The following is a 20,407-nucleotide window of genomic DNA, read 5'->3' as shown; positions in this document are numbered from 1 at the left end:
CCCTTTAGGTTCAAGCGAGGAGAAAGAGGCATATAAGGAGTGGGAGAATGCCAAATTTTACAGAAAGGGTTCATAAATTTTGGCAACTTGGTGCTCTCTTTTGTCCAGCAGTTCTCGGTCTGGCACATACAAAACACCGAAACAAAAATGTAATTAATTGCATTTGTTGGATTCATTGGGGTGAACATGGGCTGGGGGGGGGGGGATGCATTGTTCCTCCAGAAACAGGCCAGGATTCAAATGAGCAACATCTCTTTTTTTCAGTGTTGGATGGATGGTTTATTTCAAGACATCACTTTACTGGCAGTTGAATCACTCAAATCCACTTATTACAGGTGCCTGTAGTCACAGACACACAAACACACAGACACACACACTCACAGAGACGTGGTCCTTCTTCTGCAGAACAACACGTTGACATGGATGGCCAGAAGGGGAGGGGGCAACAGACCAGCAACAGGGAAAGTGGAGAGCAGTGGGAGATCAAATGACAAGGATAGGTGGGTGGGTGGGTGGCAGGGAGGTTAGGAGCTCCCTCCTCTCCAAACCCCCCCCCCTCTTTTGACCAAAGAGGCGAGCCAGGCCCAATTTGCCAGCTCTCTCTCTTCCACAGGCAGGGGGGGGGCACAGAAGAGACACCCCAACGGAGCCCCTTCCCCAAACGCTTCCTCCCTGCCAGCCTTCGGCTCTGGGTTACGGAGCGAGCAAATCTGTGATTGGGGGCGCTGGAGGGGAAGAGAGGAAGGGCTGGCAGGAAGCGGCCGGGTCAGAGGAAGAAGAGCTGCCCCCCCCCAAAAGAGGCAGCGGATGAGACACCCACCCACCCAAATCATTCCAACGACTGCAGCATCAGCAGCTGCTTCAACACCTTCGTTTGGCTCGTTTCCCGGATTTCCCCAGCAAGGAACATTTCGTCCACCACCGTGTAGACCTGCGAAGGAGCAGAGGGGGATGATGAAATGGGGAAGGGGGCAAAGGGTCCCACGCGGAAGACCCCCCCCACCGAGGATGGCCGCCGGCCTGAGAGCAGCTTATCGGGTGTCTGTCCAGCTGAGTGGCCTTGAACGAGCAGCAAATAAGCAAATTTGATACATAATGGGTCTATTTCTCATCCTGTTTGCTGAAGAATTTCAGCTTTTCCGCCCTCCGGAAAACAGGTCGTCCTCCACTTATAACCAAAAGGGAGCCCCCAAATTCCATGCTAAGCGAGACGGATGTTGAGTTTTACCCGGTTATCCGAACTTGCTTTTCACCGTTGTTAAGTGAACCACTGCATGGATTAAGTTAGTAACAAGGTTCTTAAGTGAATCTGCTTTTCCTGCTTGTTAAAAGGTTGCAAAGGGGGACCCCTGGGACACACCATCGTCATAAATATGAGTCAGTGTTCAAACCATCTTGGCCAGCTCTGGTTAGCTGGAAAAGGACTGGGGGGGAGGGATGGATTTGGGGGGGGGGCAAGCCTACACCTTATTTTTGTATCCACCAAGCATGGTAGATTTCAGAGCTGGCTTGACTTCACTGCAACCAACATCCTTAGTAAAAGAACCCTTTGCTTTAACCCAATGGGAGTCGAGGGTTTCTCTTTGCCGAGGGATCAGATTGGGGCAGGTCTGACACCTTCAAAACAACTTAAGTCCTGAACTCCCACCTTGTAGAAGTTGAAGACCAGGTCCAGCTCACAGACGTTGTGGAAGTACTCGTTCAAAACCTGAGGAGAGAGAAGAGGGGAAGTTGGAGGGGGTACTTCAGCCCTGCGCAAGAGGTCCCACTTTTGAACCCTGACAAGGGGGAGGAAGTGGGATGCAAGAACACCTTGCCAGGTACGCTGTGGGCAGGGAGAGCACGTGCTGTTCCTGCGAGAGGCACCAGGAACACGGGGAGACCGTTTTGTTGACTAGTTCTTTTCTGCGGTGATCAAAGCCAAAGAGAAGATGGGGAGGAGAAACTGGTTGGGGTCACAAGTAATGGAAAAAGCTCTGTAGAGTCTCAGCGTCAGAAGAGGAGCAGTAGCCCTTAAGACTTATATCCCGCTTCACAGGGCTTTCCGGCCCTCTAAGCGGTTTACAGAGTCAGCCTCTGGCCCCCCAACAACCTGGGTCTTCATTTGACGCACCTCGGAAGGACGGGAGGCTGAGTCAACCTTGAGCCGGTCAGGATCGAACTCTAGACTGTGGGCAGAGATTGCCTGCAATTCTGCATTCTAACCACTGTGCACCAAGGAAGGAAGGAAAGGAAGGAAGGAAAGAAAGGAAGGAAGATAGCCCTTAGACTTATATCTCGCTTCACAGGGCTTTCCAGCCCTCTAAGTGGTTTACAGAGACAGCCTCCGGCCCCCAACAATCTGGGTCCTCAGTTTACCGACCTTGGAAGGACGGAAGGCTGAGTCAACCTTGAGCAGGTCAGAATCGAACTCCTGGCAGTGGGCAGAGTTAGCCTGCAATCCTGCATTCGAACCCCTGGGCCTCCGCAGCTCTTCTAGCAACAAGGAGTGAAAAGCTGCCACCTTATTACTATTACTATACTATTACTATAACCCATGCCCTATCAGGTCGTTTCAGAGGTACAGACAGCCCTCGACTTACAACTTGAGCCCCAACATTTCTGTCGCTAAGCGAGGTAGCTGTTCAGTGAGTTTTATCCCCCATTTACGACCTTTCTGGTCACTGTCGTTAAGTGAATCACTGCAGTTTAGCGACACGGTTATTAAGTGAGTCTGGCTTCCCCGTTAACTTTGCTTTTTCAGAAGGTCGCAAAAGAAGATCCTGGGATGTTAGAACCACCATAAATACGAGTCAGTCTCTCAAGCATCCGAATTTTGATCACGTGACGCTGGGAATGCTGCCATGGTCGTAAGTATGAAAAGCAGTCAAAAGCCACATTCTCAGTGCCACTGGTCACTAAGCAAACTGTTGTAATTCGAGGACTGCCTGCACCATTCTTTTATCCGCCCATCCGGAAGGGTAGAATTTCAGACACGGCTTTGAAGCCAAGACAGGCGTTGAGGGGGCTGCTGGGGGGGGGGGGAGAGTGGGGGGACGGACAGGCCCACACTCACCTCCACAAAGTTGTGAATGGCCTCGAGGTAAGCTAGATTGTTATCGTTGACGTCCACGCAGATGCAGAAGTAGAGCCCCGCGTAACGTCGGTAGATGATCTTGAAGTTTCGGAACTGGAGGGAGGAAACCAACATCGGCGCTTGTTAGCTGGCCAAGGATGGGGGAAAGGCTGGCCTTCTTATCTGGCGGGTCCACCATCAAACCACGATCCCCTTCTCAACACACACACACACAAATACCAGCCTTATATCCTTCTGCCTGTCTGTCGGCTTTTACTGATGGTGTGTCATATTTCGAGACCGTCTCCTGCCACATACCTCCCTCAGACCAATAAGATCGCACAGGATGGGCCTTCTCCGGGTGCCGTCAGCGGGACAATGCCGGCTGGCGACACCTCGGAGTAGGGCCTTCTCTGTTGCCGCTCCGTCCCTATGGAATGAGCTGCCCCCAGAGATCCGGGCCCTGCCCACTCTCATGGCCTTTCGCAAAGCCATTAAAACCTGGCTTTTCCGGCAGGCCTGGAACTGTTGACCCCTTGATTGAGGTCCATCCCCCTTTCGATTGGGTGTCTGTTGTGTCCCTTTTTTAACTTTGTTGTGTCCCATTGTTTTTAAAAATTCTTTTTAAATTTTTTTCATTTCTGTAAGCCGCCCGGAGTCCCTCGGGATCGGGCGGCATAGAAATTCAATAAATGAAATGAAATTTCATATTCCAGTGAAAAAGGAGCCCGGGAGTAAAATTCAACACATAGAATATCGAAATCTTAACAGGAAGATTACAAATGTGTCCCTAAGCTGCAAATATAATTCTTTTTACTTCATTTCCCAGCACAGCTGGGAAATCAGCGAAATAAATCTCCATTGTAGGCACATTTTGACCCAGAACGTCACAATTCGGGGCTGGTATTTTGCCATGGTGGAGGACATGGTGTCCACAGGTATCTGCTGGCTTGAGAAGGTTTGATGAGGTCTTCTAAAGCAGGAGTCGACTTTAATACTTATGGAAGTAGAACTCCCAGAATTCCTCAGCCAGCTATGCCAGCTGGCTGACTTTGGCCAATAGAGAAAGATGGGGAGTTTTAAGGGCAAAAATTCCCCTTGCACGTATGTGCTAGTCGTTCCCGACTCTAGAGGGCGCTTCTCAACTCCGTTTCAAAGCCGAAGAGCCAGCGCTGTCCAAAGACGTCTCCGTGGTCATGTGGCTGGCATGACTAAATGCCAAAAGCGCATGGAATGCTGTTCCCTTCCCACCAAAAGTGGTGCCTATTTTTCTACTCGCATTTTTTACGTGCTTTCAAACGGCTAGGTTGGCAGAAGCTGGGACAAGTTACAGGAGCTCACTCCGTTATGCAGCGCTAGGGATTCGAACCGCTGACCTTTCTGATTGATAAGCTCAGCATTTTAGCCACTGAGCCACCACGTCCCCCTTGAGTTCTGGTTTCATCTTAAGCATGAAAGCCGGCTGGGTGGCTGTGGGCCAGTCACGCTCTCTCTCAGCCCAACCTACCTCACAGGATTGTTGTTGTAGGGAAAACAGGAGGAAAGATGATGATGTACATTTATTGCCTTGAGTTATTTGGATAAACAACAAAGGCAGGATTAAAAAAAAAAAAAACCTAAATCAATAAATATGGCCAGGAAGGAACTACCTCCACAAAATTCGTGTGCTTGGCGTCTCGGACGGTAACCACCGCGTGCACCTCCTCAATCAGCTTTTGCTTCTCGTCATCGTCAAACTGCATGTACCACTTGGCCAGGCGGGTTTTGCCGGCCCGGTTCTGAATCAGGATAAAGCGGATCTGTAAAAGAGGATCAACAAACATGCCCGGAATCCAAACATCGTTCAGCTGCCCAGCAGTGAGAGGCTCCCACTCGCAGCACAGAACTCTTGAAGGTGCAGGGATCCTCTAGCTCCCATTTGGGGTCTTTTTCCTCTCTGGTGGGAGCAGCCTATTAGGACAGTGTTTCTCAACCTTGGCCACTTGAAGATGTCCGGACTTCAACTCCCAGCGAATGCTGGCTGGGGAATTCTGGGAGTTGAAGTCCGGACATCTTCAAGTGGCCAAGGTTGAGAAACACTGTCCTAACCACTGCTGGGGAATTCTGGGAGTTGAAGTCCGGACATCTTCAAGTTGCCAAGGTTGAGAAACACTGTATTAGGACAATCTGGTCTACGCAATTATGGGACGGAGGAGCATACGGCTTCAGCATTCACCCTTTCAGCCTCAATCCAGGGGCTTTCGCGACAAAACCATTGTTTGTGTTAAAATGTATGTTTTTAACTGACAAAAGAAATAGAGGGAGGGTAGTATAGATCTATTTCAAGCTGTTTAGCTCTCATCTTTAGCTCTCATGCTTGTATCTTTCGATTTATATTGTTTTTATTTGTTTCCTAGCATGATTTGATAGCTTATTGGTAACCTTGACTATCACTAAGTTCTTGTTGTGTCTTATGATTCTTGATGAATGTGTTTTATTTTTCTTTATGTACATTGAGAGCATCGGCACCAAAGACAAATTCCTTGTGGGTCCAATCACACTTGGCCAATAAAGAATTTTATTATATTCTATTCATTCTATTCTAATTCTATTTCCATTCCATTCCCTATTCTATTCTGTTCCTATTCTAATTCTATTTCCATTCCCTATTCTATTCTATTCTACTCGATTCCTATTCTAATTTTATTTCCATTCCCTATTCTATTGTATTCTGTTCCTATTCCTATTCTATTTCCATTCCCTATTCTATTCCTATTCCTATTCTAATTCTATTTCCATTCCCTATTCTATTCTACTCGATTCCTATTCTAATTTTATTTCCATTCCCTATTCTATTGTATTCTGTTCCTATTCCTATTCTAATTCTATTTCCATTCCCTATTCTATTGTATTCTGTTCCTATTCCTATTCTAATTCTATTTCCATTCCCTATTCTATTCTATTCTATTCTACTCGATTCCTATTCTAATTTTATTTCCATTCCCTATTCTATTGTATTCTGTTCCTATTCCTATTCTATTTCCATTCCCTATTCTATTGTATTCTGTTCCTATTCCTATTCTAATTCTATTTCCATTCCCTATTCTATTCTATTCTACTCTATATAAAGCAGGGGTCTCCAACCTTGGCAACTTTAAGACTTGTGGACTTCAACTCCCAGAGTTCCTAGGCAAGCAAAGCTGAGGAATTCTGAGAGTTAAAGTCCACGCGTCTTTAAGTTGCTGATCTAAAGTGTAAGACTAGCTGATAAGAGCTGAATAGCTTGAAACAGATCTATGCTAGTCTCTATTCCTTTTGTCGGTAAAACCTAAATTTAACACTAACATCAGGCGCCTGCAATAAAAACCATTTCTTTCCTCTTTGGCCTCCCCATTTAGCAGACTGCCTGCTTCCTTTTGCCATCTTTTGCTGCATAAATTGTACACTGGAGAACGGGGGCATTTCCCCAGCCCACCCCCCAAGAGGATTGCAAAAACCTTGCTAGCTTGACCCCATTTTTTAAGAGCCGAAGTGGCGCAGTGGTTAGGGTGCAGCACTGCAGGCTACTTCAGCTGACTGTGCAGTTCAGCGGTTCAAATCTCACTGGCTCAAGGTTGACTCAGCTTTCCATCCTTCCGAGGTGGGTGAAATGAGGACTGTGGGGGCGATATGCTGACTCTGTAAACCGCTTAGAGAGGGCTGAAAGCCCTATGAAGCGGTATATAAGTCTAACTGCTATTGCTATTGCTATTTTGCTTAGCTCCGTTTTCCATCTGTGGAGCTTAGATAGGGAAGTGACCCGCCCTAACCAAGAAAGCCAGCCCAGCACAAACAGCAAAAAGCTCCAACGGTTTGTGATCTCTTACAACACCACAAAAGACACGTTTTCTTTTGATTCCAGGAATTAAGACAAGCAGATTTATGTCCTGGTTAATCAGGAAACATCCGCGTGTGCAAGAGAGTAGCACAGTAATGGCTTCTTTGCCAAATTTCAAAAAAGGGTAATGCTGTTTTTTTTTGGTAAGATCAAGGCAATTTTCCCAATATAGGTAGTCCTCGACTTACAACAATTCATTCAGCGACCGTTCAAAGGTACAGCAGCCCGGAACAAAAGTGACCTATGAACGATTTTTACACTTACGACCGTTGCAGCATCCCCACAGTCATGCGATCAAGATTCAGACGCTTGGCCACTGACTCGTATTTATGATGGTCGCAGTGTCCCGGGGTTACACGACTCCCCTTTTGCGACCTTCTGGCAAGCAAGACTCCACGGGGAAGCCGGATTCACTTAACAAACTAACTTAGAAACGGCGTCGATTCATTTAACCCCTGGGGCAAGAATGGTCGTAAAACGGAGCAAAACTCAAGCCGACAAATGTCTTGCTTAACCACAAAAATTTGGGCCGAATTGTGGTCCTAAGTCGAGGACTTCCTGTAGGTTGGATTTCACTGCTTCTACATTTCGGCTGAGGATGACAGGAGGGGGGTGGGGGACATCCCTAGCAATGGGGCTGCTCTACATGGGGCTGCCCTTGAAGAGTATTCGGCGACTTCAGCTAGTCCAGAATGCGGCCGCGCGAGCGATTGTGGGTGCACCTCGCTTCACCCACATAACATCTATCCTCCGCGAGCTGCACTGGCTACCTGTTGATCTCCGAGTGCGCTTCAAGGTGCTACTTGTCACCCACAAAGCCCTTCATGGTAGTGGATCTGGGTACTTGAGAGACCGCCTACTGCCAATCACCTCCACTCGACCAATTAGATCCCATAGATTAGGCCTCCTCCGAGTTCCATCTGCTGGTCAATGTCGACTGGCAATCACGCGGAGGAGGGCCTTCTCGGTGGCAGCTCCGACCCTTTGGAACGATCTCCCCGTGGAGATTCGTACCCTCACCACCCTCCAGACCTTCCGCACAGCCCTTAAGATCTGGCTGTCCCGTCAGGCCTGGGGTTAAAGACTGTAACCCACCCGAATAGTATGAATGTTGTGCTTTTAATGATGTACTGTCTTATGTGTTAAATGTTTGTTTCCCCCCTCCCTTCGAGTTGTAAGCCGCCCTGAGTCCCCCCCAGGGAAAAGGGCGGCATATAAATAAACTACAAAAAAAAAAACCATTAGCCTACCTTACAGGGATGTTGCACAGATCCAGGACAGGAGCGGGGGGGGGGGTTGCCCCTGGCCCCCTTTTCTGAGCCTCATTTACCCCAGGGATTCCACCCCAACCCTCAGAGTCTCTGCTGGTTGACAGATTTTGTGATAAATGAGGAATAAAGTTTATTATTTTGGCTGCTGGAAACTGGGGGGGGGGGGGAGACGCAGGGAAGGGGGGGGGATTGGGGCAGCAACGCTTGGGTGGCCCCTAGAAATATGGCATGGCCTGGGGGGGCTTATGGCCACGCTGAGCCCCCCCCCAGTCGCTCCCCCCACCCAAAATAAAGGCATTATTAGGGTTTATTACGACCCCAAGCAAGACCCCCCCCCAGGTTTCTTTCCCCCTCCCACTCCTCCAGTGACCCCCTCCGCCTCCTTTAAAGAGACTCCCGCCCCTCCTTACCATGATGGCTCCCGAGTCCCCCTCCTGCCGCTGCTGCCCGCAGAGCCCCCGGGAAGCTGCTTCAGCCCCCCGACTCAATTCTGCCTTCCTACGGGATATCCGACAGGGCGGCTGCCAAGCGCTCAGCCCGCCGGGAATTGTAGTCTAAAGGAGGGAAGGAACCGGAAGAGCGCCTAGGAATGGAGGAGCTCCCGTCAGGCTTTGCGCAGGCAAGGAGCCTATAGGGTTGTTTTCCCGGCCGGGCGGGCCACGCGACGGCTGCGCTGCATGCCGGGAGCTATAATTTCTTTGGTTTGTTTGGGGGGGGGCGGGGCGGGGAGGAGTGTGCCGCTTGCCTCCAGTAGGGGGAGCCCGTGTTCCGCGAGGTTCACGCGAAGCCGGGGACTCGGGTAGCAGAAGAAAGCTGAGCGAATGATGCCCCTGGCGCTGCCCGGCCCGGACTTGAGTCCCAGGCTCAGTCGGGCCTTGTAGGCCCCAAGTTTTCGGAGCCCTAACGCAAGAGGGTGCTGTGGTCTAGAAGGAATAGGAGACATGTCACCATGATGGATTTCTAGCTTGAGAACTTCATAAACTTTTTAACATCCCATGCATAGGGACAAGATAATAATAAACTCAAATAATGGAGGTGGGCCGTTGTTGAGCATCTCCTGCCCCAAAGGGTATTTCTTTGTCAGCCTCAAGGAAAATGTGGTTCCCCAGGGCTTCAGCCAGTCCCAAAACTGCTGTTACTTCCATTTGAATGTCCACTCCTGGTAGTCTTGACTTACAACTGCTTGTTTAATGGCCGTTCAAAGTTACAACGGCACTGAAAACAGTGACTTATGACCATTTTCACACTTACGACCTGTGGGAAGTTATCATCCAGCCCTCTCCCAGAAAAATGAAATATCCTAGGAAATATTGAAAAGGCAGAATATTTATCTGGATGTAAAAAGAAGCATGTTTTAAAAGAGAGAATAGTTGCCTGTAGCTTCTTGCCCACCCCCACTTTGTCAATAGGCCCATTAAGACTAGCCAGGCTAGCCCACTTTGCATAATAAAGACTTCTCCACTGCAGCTGCAGGGGGAAGGGATATTGGAAGTTGCTCAACTCTCCACAAGGCATCTGAGAACTCATCACAGCCTAGAGAGTAGCCCCCTGCATGGCACCATGGGAGTCTGACAACCAATCAGAATACATTTCTTACACAGGAACAGGAAACAGAGAGGTATAAAAAGCCTAGCAAGCCCCTCCCTCGGCCCTTCTCTTCTTCTCCACCAACATTGAAGCATGTGATCCCCTTTTCTGTTCAGGGCTCAAGCCATGTGGCCCTGTCCAACAATAAACCATCTTTCCAAGCAGCCTCCATGTCTCCAGAGTCTTCTTCCCCACTTGGAACTGAACCCAGAAGGACATTTCTTTCAACAGACCCTTGAAATGTCCTCATCACAGAGCTATTTGGACACTTGGCAATTGGCACGTATTTATGACGGTTGCGGTGCCCTGAGGTCAACCGACCCCCTTTTGTGACTTTCTGACAAGCGAAGACAATGGGGAAGCCGGATTCTGTGTGGCTAACTTTGTAGGGATTCACTTAACAACTGTAGCAAGTAAAGTTGTAAAATGAGGCAAAACACATTTAACAACTAGTTGTCTTGCTTAGCAATGGAAATTTTGGACTCCATTGTGGCCATAAGTCGAGGATTACCTGTAGCCACTTCTGGGCCCCATCCCACAATTCCCTCCTTACCTTCATCAGAGGGCAGGTTTGCAAATCATCAGGAAGGAACGGCCTATACATCTACATTACTTTGCCTTGTAATGAATATTTTAATCCTAAGTAACAATAGCAATAGCAGTTAGACTTATATACCGCTTCATAGGGCTTTCAGCCCTCTCTAAGCGGTTTACAGAATCAGCATATCGCCCCCAACAACAATCCGGGTCCTCATTTTACCCACCTCGGAAGGATGGAAGGCTGAGTCAACCCTGAGCCGGTGAGATTTGAACAGCCGAACTGCAGTCAGCTGAAGTAGCCTGCAGTGCTGCATTTAACCACTGCGCCACCTTGGCTCTAGTAGTCCTTTGCTTATGGCTATAACGGAACCTGCCCATCACATTTGTCACACCTATATGACTGATGCAATTTTACGATATATTTTTTTAGCAGCTTTAACAAATCAATGAGCTGCTTTTGCTGTAAACTAGAAACAAGTGTCGGTTTCCTGCAAAACCATTGTAGAATGCAGTAATCTGAACACAGGATACTGCAAATGGCTGTAAACGCAGGCCAGTGGCTGACACTTAAACAAATGGTCATAAGTCCAGGACTGCCTGAATTAAGCATTCTGAGAAACATGGGAGTGCAGCTGCCTGAAACTTTGTGGTAAGTAGGAAGCTAGGTGGATGGGAGTGGGCATCATAACCGCTTTGCCAAGATTGTGATTCTTGGCATCCCCTGGGGAATTCTGGGAGATTTCGGGCCCTGTTCTGAAATGAGTTTGGAAGAGACCGCACTTCATGGCAGAAGACAAAAGTCCTCGTCATCTGCCATTAAAAAGACCAAGGAAGGACCGTGTGAAATCCCATTCCAGAGCTGAAGTCCACCTCTTTTGGAGGGCAGCAGGAAGGAGGAGCTGGGAGAGGCAGAGTCTCTCGGGTTCCAGCCACAACTTTGTGCCATCTGGAATGTCACTTGCCCTCCGTAGAATGCCCATGGGGACAACCGTATTTGCTTTCTTTGTTTATTTTAAAGATTTCTGGGCAAAGCTCAGGTTTGTGACAAGGTAGGTTTCTAATCCAGCTGTCTGCAAGTTGGAATGAGAAAAATTGTTTTGAATCCTGAAACGTCATTCCTAAACCATCGACTTTGTCTGAAAAGTAATTGATCTTTTTGGTTGATTTTTCTTCTGCTGTGGAAAACATGTCTGTAGGTCTTCCTCTCGCTCCTCCACCGTTCCCCCCCCCCCAAGACAAGTAGTTTTAATCTCACAACTGTGCCCAAACTGGATTAGTCATTGGGACAAGAGTTCTCTGGGCTTTCAGACTGGTGTTGGAGCCCATCTTCAAGGAATTTCTCTCCACTGGAAAATGGGTGAATTGTGAGTTTATTAACTAACATATTCCAGTGGAGAGAAGATCCCTGAAGATGGGCTCCGGCTCGGAAAAAGTAAACCCCTGGTCCTCATGGATCTTGCAACATTATCCTGGGATATGTATTATTATGTATTATTTGCCTTCATGGTAGCAGTATTCCAGCATTTGAGGGGTTGCCCAAAGAAGTGGGGGCGGCTGTCAACCTATTTTCCAAAACCCTCAGAAGGCAAGCAAGAAACAATGGATGGAAACTATTCATGGAGAGAAGCAAGCTGGAATTAAGTGAGGACAATCAACTAGTGGAACAGCCTGCCACCAGAAGCTGCTCCATCCCTGGAGGCCTTTAAGAAAGAGACTGGGCCACCTGTCTGAAATGATGGAGGGTTGATCAGGAGTTGGACTAGAAGACCTCCAAGGCCCCTTCCAGCTCTATTCTCATCGATTGACTGATCTAACATATAGATAATGTTTTTTATTTTATTTTATTTATACATTATTTTAATGTATGTGAAATTGGTTGTGGTTTAAAACGCTGGATAAATATTCTTTATTTAATCAATTCTGATTTAAGCAAACCAGTTTACCATAAAATATAAACCAGGTATCTGGATGGGACCCCCAAATATTGTAGAGATTCCCAGCCTGAGTGAGGCAGGGACGAATCATGCAGTCTTCCTGTGTGTGTATGATGGGTTCCCTGTTCTATCCGACTTTGTTTTGCAAAGGTTTTTAATTTAACATGAAATATGAAACCAGAAGCTGGTTCACTGCAGAGCAAAGCAGCGCTTCCCACCACTATCTTAATTCATAAAAAACGCTTCTGGGCCTCATTGAAGCTTAGAGAGATTTATAGAAAATAGAAATGGGGTCGGCGAGGATGCAGACCAGGTTTCTATCTATTTGCCCAGAAGCAGAGCCAAGTTGGCACCTGGAAAATGGAGACGGACTATGAGCTGGGTGGTATTCTTGCAGACATTTCATAACCCAACTAGGGAACATCATCAGTGTTAAAAGAGAGGGGGGGGGTTGCTCTGTTTAATTACCAAGAAAAAAAGCATCACCCCACGCACACTTACAAGGCAAGCTTCTACTAGTATATAAACAGATGGCAACCCGCCCTCCCTTCTAACCCGGATCATGTTCCCAAGTTGGGTCATGAAACGTCTGCAAGAAAACCGGCAAGCTCAGAGGGCAGCCTAGTCCTCCTCCTCCTCCGTTTTCGGAGACCACCAGGGACCCCTCCGTCCTTGCCCTTCCACAGCATCCAGAGCCAGGGCTTGGCACGGGGGGGGGGGGTCCCAAGGCACTAGAGACCCCTGGGGCTGCCCACCAAAGGCAGGAAATCAGTCCCCGGCTGGGAGGACGAGTCATCCCAGAACGGCCGGGCGGAGGAAGGGGGCCGGCGAGGCGCTCCCGGAACAAAAGCCCAGCGGCGGCGGCGGCGAGACCCCTTTTTTTCTCTCCAGGGAAGCGCCGGAGGGACCCTCCACGGGCTGGGCCGGGGTGCGTGGACCACTCCTTCCCTAGGATAGAGCGATCCCGCCGCCGAGGAACGTGCGAGCGAGGGCGCGCCGCCGCCGCCTCCGCCGCGCCCCCGACTCCGGCTGCGCCCCTCCGGCCCGCGCGTGGCCACGGACAGGCGGCGCGCGCAACCCTCCTTCCCCGCGCGCGCGCGCGCGCGCGCCCACCCCTGCCCGCAAAGGCGCCTCGCACACCCCTCCTCCTCCTCCCCCGGCGCGGACGGTGTAGAGGCGGGGCTACCCGGGCGCAGGCGCGTTTCACTCCGTTCCGGGGGCGCGCCCGCGTCCTCTCCTGCTGCTGCTGCTGCTGGGCCCGTAGCGTCGGCCCCGCCCCACCTTCTCGGCCCCGCCCCCCCTCCTCCCTGCTCGCTCTCTCAGGCTCTGCCGGCGGCGCGAGCCGCGGCTCCTGCGCAAAGGCTCGGCCTGCTTTGGGCCGCGCGTGCGCGCTAGCGTCTCGGGGCGCGCGCGCGGCTGCCTCCCGCCCCCCCCCCCCACCCCGCCCCGCTTGGAGACGCACGCGGCCCCGCGCCCTGTCGCTTCTCCCTCAGTCGATGGTGCCGCCGCCGCCGCCGCCTCCTCTCAGCCTGAGGCGCCTCCTCGGCCTCCGCCTCTCCCCGCTGGCCTCCGCCGCCGCCGCCCGGCCTCCCCCTTCCTCCCTCGCGGCGGCCGGGTGAAGGGGAGGCAGGAAGGGCGGGCGGGCGAGCGAGGAGGGAGGGAGGGAGGGAGGAACATGGCGCCGCCTCCTCAGCCCTCGCCGCCGCCGCCGCTTCGGGTCCTCGTCAGCCCCGCCCCGAGAGCCCGGCCTGGCCCGGCCCCGCCGCCCCCGACCCGGTGAGTCGCCTCGCCTGTCGCCGCCGCCGCCGCCGCCTCGGGCCCGGCCCGGCCCCGCGCAGGAACAATGGGGGAGGGGAGGGGGAGGAGGCGGGGGTCCCCGGGGGGAGACCCCTCCCCACGGCGCCCCCCCCGGAGCGCTGCCAGCGGGCGGGGATGGGGAAAGGGAGGCGCCCCTCTGCGGGAGGGGGCGCGGGAGGGAGGGAGGGGGGGAGACCATTCCCCGTCTCGGGGAGGGCCAGGTGGGTTTCCCCCCCCCCCACTTCGGGAGATGTAGCATCGAGGGAGCGAGCGGGAGGGAAGGAGGAAATGGGTCGCCCCTCCCGACCGCCCCGGGCTCTGAAGGGGGCATCATCCCTGCTGGGGGGGTGGGGGGGTGTCCGTCTGGCTGCTCTCTCGGGGAGGGGGAGAAGAGCCCCCCCTCCCCAGTCTTATACCGCCCTCCCTGCAAAGGCAGCGCCGATGCCTGAATTCCGAGGCCGGCTTGGATGTGCTGGGCGGACCCAGACAATGAGGGGCCTGGAGTTCCCAGGGTGCTCTGACTGGAGGGAGGGGGTCGGGTGGGGGGTGTCCGTTTTGGCATAATGCGGGGGGGGGGGAGGCTGGAGTCGAGGTAAAAGGGGAGAAGGGCCAGAGAAAGTGTGAGGGACAAAAGGCCTATTAAGGGGGGGGGGGCTGGGAAGGAGGGACCATTTGCTGGAAGGTGGGGGGTGGGAAGGCTCGACTAACCTCTGTCAACCATCAGAAAGCAGCCAGATCTGTTTGGAACAGCAGAGAGAGTCTAGGAAGGCTCCCACTTGTGTCCATCTTGCTCTGGGAATGCTGGACAGGAACTGGGAACCCGCAATTGGAGGGGTTCCTGGGTCCCTTGGATGGACAGCTGGAATTCCAAGTGGCCCTACTTTGCCACTGGGAAGGAGGGCTTCTCCCAGCCCTGCTCTCCCAAGGGAGGTGGAAATTCCTCTCTCCTAATGTTGAAGACGTTGGAATACAGGTAGCCTTGACGCTTACGACCGTTTGTTTCGTGATATTTCGAAGTTACGACGGCACTGGAAAAAGTTGGCTTATAACTCTTTTTCACACTTACAACCGTTGCAGGATCCCCCCCATGTGGTCGAAATTCGGGCACTTGGCAACTGGCATGTAGGTACGAAAGTTGTCCCATCCTGGGGTCACGTGGTCGCCATTCGCAGTCTTCCCGGCTGGTGTTCGACAAGCAAAATCAATGGGGGGAAGCCAGACTTGCTTTAACGACCGCACAATTCACTTAACAGCTGTAGTGTTCACTTAACAACCATGGCTAAAAGGTCCCAAAATGGGGCATGACTCGCTTAACAAATTCCTTACTTAGCATTGAAAATGTTGGGCTTGATAGAGGTCATAAGTCAAGGAGTTACCTGTACGTTGAGCTCATCTGTTGCTGCAGAACTGAAATGAATGTTGGGATTCATGTCTATTGCCCCAGTTTCAAAACTGAGGGTGTATTGGGGGGGGGATAGGGTCCATACCTTTCCATTGTGAATGTGTTGTCTCCCCCACCTACATTTCCTGTTGCCAGAAATGGCCAGACCAAAATTGGTTTCACGCTTTTCTGCATAGATTTATTGTAATGCTGAAAATAAGCCTTCGTTAGGGCCTACCTGTGTGCGAGCGGTAAAATTGTTGGAGAAATGAGGTGCTGTTTTCTGCGTGTCTCATTTTTTGCTTCCATCTGGCTCTCCTGGGAACAACATCTCCAAACTCTCTGCAGAATAGCAACCTTTGGCTATTTGTAGTCGTCATCTCTGCAAGTCAGTAATGCTTAGGAAGCGAAAAGAGGCTCTCCTTAACTTGTGGCTGCAAATGCAAATGGGATATTTTGTTCGATGCGGTAGAATTCATCAGGCTGATGTTACTTTAACAAAACACTTGGGGAAATGTCATAGCACAAGTCATGCTTCTGGTGACTTTGTGGATGTATTCATCTAATTCTCTTGGCCACGCTACAGAAGCAGTTATGCTTCTCCAAAATGTTATTTTTTCAATTTCCCAATCCTGGAAAATCTGCGATGCCGTGCTCTATCATCCAAGTCAAACTTGACTGGATATCCCCTTGCTTCCAAGCCTAGACAAAATGGCCCATTATTGTAATAGCCATCCGAAGCACAGCAAAAAAGAAGAAAACCTATAACATTAAGGAACATGCTCTTTACATTCTTCTTCCAAATTCTCTCCATCTCTCTCCAGTGGACTGTTGAGGTGCTTGAAGGCTCCGCTTGCCTCCTTAGGCTTATTCTTCCAGATCACATGTGCTCTCGCCATTACGTCTTCCCCAAGGATGGATCGCCTTTTTCTTTAGAATCTCTTGATTGTTCTGTTTGAATAATTTAATTGGAGGAATGTAGCCTTTGTAGTGGACATGACATGAATATTCAGGTTCCTTCTTTTGGAAAATTAGAATCACTTTTACTTTAGGAGGCTTTGAACTTATCCTAAAAGACAGGAACAGAATTTTCCAAGGATGTATATCTGAGATTATAACAGTATTTCAGCAATTTTCCTTTGTTTCCCCCTTGTTGTCTTTGTCCAGAAATCATCAAAACATTGTCCTTACATAGCCTTACATAGCAAATGAATTAGAATATGCAAATGACAAATGATGAGCATTCTGTTTGTCTGCAAGGGCAAAGACTCTGCCAGTCACTTAAAACAAATCCACATTTTCATTTATATAAATGGGTTTTTGAGAGATTAGTAATCATCAGGTGTCTTAAATAGCATTTATAGGATGGGAAATATATATTTTTGTGAAAGTTGGTTCAAATGTTCATTGATATTTATAAGCTTCTAATCTAATTTCCGAGGTTTTTGTTTTACCATGTTTGATATCAGTTCTTATTACTGATATGGATTCCAAAATCATTGTTTTTTTGGGGGGTTGCTAACCTTTTATACAAAATAATATATTTTATCAGACTATGTGCAACCACAATCTAAACAAGGAGTCTTTTGCAGAACTAATTCTGCCAATAATCATACTTTCTGTCCCTGAGGTAATCATGAATTTTTAATTCTAAATGGTGTTGGAGAAATCTTAGCTTTTCTATTTGCAGAGTCTTGATACTTAAGGATGATATTTTTGGGGTGGTAAAACTGATTAAATAAATAATTTTGATCCTGAAAGGCCATTTTAGATTTATTTGCATCTGAGCATTCTCTCTCTCCCCCTCTCTCTCCCTCTCTCTCTCTCCCTGGTAAGGTCTGAACATACTGCCAACAGCAGATTTTCAGGATGTGGCAGTAAATAGTTTTGTTTTTTTCCATTCCTTCACACAGGATGGACTGAAGCCTTAGACCTGGCTTTTAACCACCATTCACATTCTTGTAGGGAAATGTTAGTGTGTACTTTTGCAAGAACATTTTATATACATTAAGTAGGCAGCTTCACCCATGGCTTATTTTCCTTATGGTTCCCACGTGGTTGTAGGAACTCTCTTTCCATGCTGAAAGTTGAGAGGGAGAAAATGCAAGACAAATGATATTTTTATATGTTTTTAGGTTTTGATGGCTGTGAGATCCTTAGTGGCAAGATTTTCAAAAGTTGTTATGTATTCTTGTTTCTAAGGTTCTTTGTATATTCTGTAGAGGCGCAGATTTTTCCTTTTCTTTTTTTGTTTGGTTTCTGGAAGAAAAAAATGGGGTGCTGAAGAGAGAAGGATATAAGGAAGAGACATATAACCCACTAATTTTCAGTTAAATGTAGTTTAGAGTTTGAACTGAAACCATAGGAGATTTGATCAGTTTCATGTTTGTCTTGTAAAATGAACTGTGGTATTCTGATGAAATTCCATTGCGTTTTGTTCAATCAAGTTTGGATAGTCTGAACGAGTTTATATTTTTATATTATAGCTCAGTCAATCTGTGCCTAGCTTTATTTTTGTAATTGTTGCCTTATTTTTTAAATAATATATTTACTTGGAAGTTAGGTGCATTAGTAAAAATATTATCAATATTTTAGGATGCAGCATAAAACCCGTCTAAAAAGGCCTACAGTGCCAGCATTTCTTATGGAGTCATTTTGACCTTGTCCTCAAATAGCAATTGAATGAATAGTTTGAATTGTGTTTCAGGAACAAACTAACACTTTGGTGTAAGTGTTTCTAACTATTTTTAACTATAGAACTGGCTACTTGCAGACTCATCACAGCAGATAAATTTTCACGTGCAGCCTAATCCCAATATTAATTTCCTACTTTTGATGGAGATGGAATGCACAACTGAGCCATTTTAATGTGGTCGAAGAATCTGCTGGGATAAGCAGCGAATTTCAAACCGGAAAAAGAAAAGTCCAGTTGCCATGACTCAGATTCTAGTTATCCTAGGGCCTAGGCAATCTCCCTACCTTTCCTTTTGGTCAAATTGAATTCCTTCCTTATAAGCTTATCAAGAAACCACTTGTCTTTTAGCTGGCCTTCTTTTTTTCTGAAACAACTCAGTCATTGTGTGCTGACAGATAACTTACAAAGTTTTTGTTTGGTCTTATGCATTTCAAAGCAAGCCGGCTCTCTTTGTTACTGCTTCAAGTTGGTGCAATTTGCTGCTAAATATAAACATGAAGTTTAAATTGTATAATTTATATGTTCTGCAAAGGTGCTATAATTACTAAAACCTACCTTGTCCTTGGAGAACACACACATTTAGTGTAAGAAAATGGAACGATGCTAGCAAATTGCATATCAAGTTGCATAACATAGATGGAACAAATAGGGATGCTGCTGTAATGAATAAGTATTTTGTAGCATATTGCTTCATCAGTCAAACCAAAAACATTGGCACTGCAACTTCCATGCATATGGTTTGCAGTGTAATCCACTAAATTCAAAGCATCCAGATAAAGTTTTGGGTTGCTGACTAAATATTTCCAAGAAGTGAGGCTACTTTGGTTTGGTATGAGGTGCACAAGCTCCTTGGCAGTGTACAATGTAGGTTCATGCTAATTATTATTAAATTTATTTGCCACCTATCTTGTGGTTCGAGGCGACTTTAAGTGGCTTTGCACCTAGCCACAGTGTGATTTGTAGAGATTTGCCCCAATATTTTAACCATTCAATAAACCATCATAAAAGAAAATATAGTTTAGCTTGATATGTGAATCTAGCTACTTTGTTGAAGAAACAGATATTTGTAAATTATATTTTTAAAATCTCACTTCTGATTTAGTGAGAAATCTAATGTGCTGCGCCTTTCAGAGAGGTATACTCTATTTTCCTGTATAACTTACCAAGTTTATATAGTAAACTTGTTTTACTATAGTTTTTCTTTTGTAAGCCGCCCGGAGTCCTTTGGGATTGGGTAGCATATAAATTTTAATAATAATAATGATAGTAGTTCTCTGGAATTTCTGGCCAGTTCGTGCCTTAAAATGCAATAAAATCCCTTAAAGATCCAATAATAGCCATACTGGGCTGATTTTTTTTTTTTTTTGGTTCTGGACGAGAATAGTAATTTATAAGGCAAATGCTTGAGAAAATTGCAGACTTCTAAGAATCCAATTTTTCTATTTTCAAAATATGCTTCTGCCATGCTGAGATTTTTTTTCAAGACAAAGTGATTTAAATCAAGCGTTCACTTTCCAAGTCAATTATTTTCTGAACAAATACTGTACACTTGCCAATTAGTTGCTATATTAGTTAAACTATTTCTATTGCTGATAATTGGAGCCTTTGCATTTTCCAGGCATAACGCAGGAGCTCTCCCCATCTATCCCACATGCCTTCTGAACAACATAAATTTATATGGTTCCCAGAAGCAAGAAGCAGTTATTTCTTAATATAGCTGTTTCTCCTGTTCAGCCTGCATTTTACCGCTAATCATAATTGGAAGAATCTTCTTTTTTTTCAATAGACTAAATTTTTTTGACTGCAATTTTTTATGGCAATGGCAATTTTTTAAAAATTAATTTACATCTGATAGGAAAATCCACATTTTTGTCTCAGTTAATTCTTGTTAAAACTAACAAAAGTGAGTAAGTTAGTGGATTTGCCTGAGATTTAGTTAGATGTCTCTAGAGATTCTCAATCAACCAGGTCAAGGTTGTCCCAAAGGTGCTTTTTCAAGCGGCAACTGGGCTTTCTGATTTTCTTTGAAGATGTTTCGATTACCATCCAAGAAGCTTCTTCAGCTTTGTAGAATGCGAGCATTTTGGCTTCAGTGAGATGTACATTGATCGACCGATTGTGTGCCATCAAGTTGGCCTTAACTCTCAATGACCAGATATTTTTCCATAAGGAACTATCTTTAACCGAATCCTTTAGGTCAGTATTTCTCAACCTTGGCAACTTGAAGAGGTGTGGACTTCAACTCCCAGAATTCTCCTGGGAATTGAAGTCCACACATCTTCAAGTTGCCT

The 20,407-nt window shown here is 47.7% G+C and overlaps 2 protein-coding genes across 2 annotated transcripts in view; one reads left to right on the top strand and one right to left on the bottom strand.

The window, feature by feature from the left end:
* Nucleotides 1–235: 235 nt before the first annotated feature.
* Nucleotides 236–8,760, bottom strand: AP2S1 (adaptor related protein complex 2 subunit sigma 1). The gene is made up of 5 exons (XM_032228628.1): nucleotides 8,593–8,760; nucleotides 4,705–4,854; nucleotides 3,056–3,169; nucleotides 1,649–1,708; nucleotides 236–931 (listed from the first exon to the last, which is right to left on the bottom strand). The coding sequence occupies exons 1-5, from the start codon at nucleotides 8,593–8,595 to the stop codon at nucleotides 830–832; spliced, it is 429 nt and encodes a 142-aa protein (XP_032084519.1). The 5' UTR covers nucleotides 8,596–8,760; the 3' UTR covers nucleotides 236–829.
* A 5,200-nt stretch (nucleotides 8,761–13,960) lies between these two features.
* The window catches only part of ARHGAP35 (Rho GTPase activating protein 35), a 48,832-nt gene continuing 42,385 nt past the window's right edge, over nucleotides 13,961–20,407 (top strand). Inside the window, exon 1 of the mRNA XM_032227646.1 lies at nucleotides 13,961–14,019. The gene's annotated coding sequence lies outside the window, so the exon portion shown is untranslated. The remainder of the gene's footprint in view (nucleotides 14,020–20,407) is intronic.

Source organism: Thamnophis elegans, chromosome 12 (assembly GCF_009769535.1).
Source record: "Thamnophis elegans isolate rThaEle1 chromosome 12, rThaEle1.pri, whole genome shotgun sequence".
NCBI classification, from domain to species: domain Eukaryota; kingdom Metazoa; phylum Chordata; class Lepidosauria; order Squamata; family Colubridae; genus Thamnophis; species Thamnophis elegans.
The sequence above is the reverse complement of the archived record's forward strand: the minus strand, read 5'-3'. Positions and strand labels throughout refer to the sequence as shown.

Bases quoted from the DNA above. Each gene is read 5' to 3' on its own strand.
- AP2S1 (XM_032228628.1), bottom strand. The intron at 1,709-3,055 runs GTGAGTGTGGGC...CTCTCTCCTCAG, and splicing joins CCATTCACAACTTTGTGGAG to GTTTTGAACGAGTACTTCCA. The intron at 932-1,648 runs GTGGGAGTTCAG...GCTCCTTCGCAG, and splicing joins TGGTCTTCAACTTCTACAAG to GTCTACACGGTGGTGGACGA.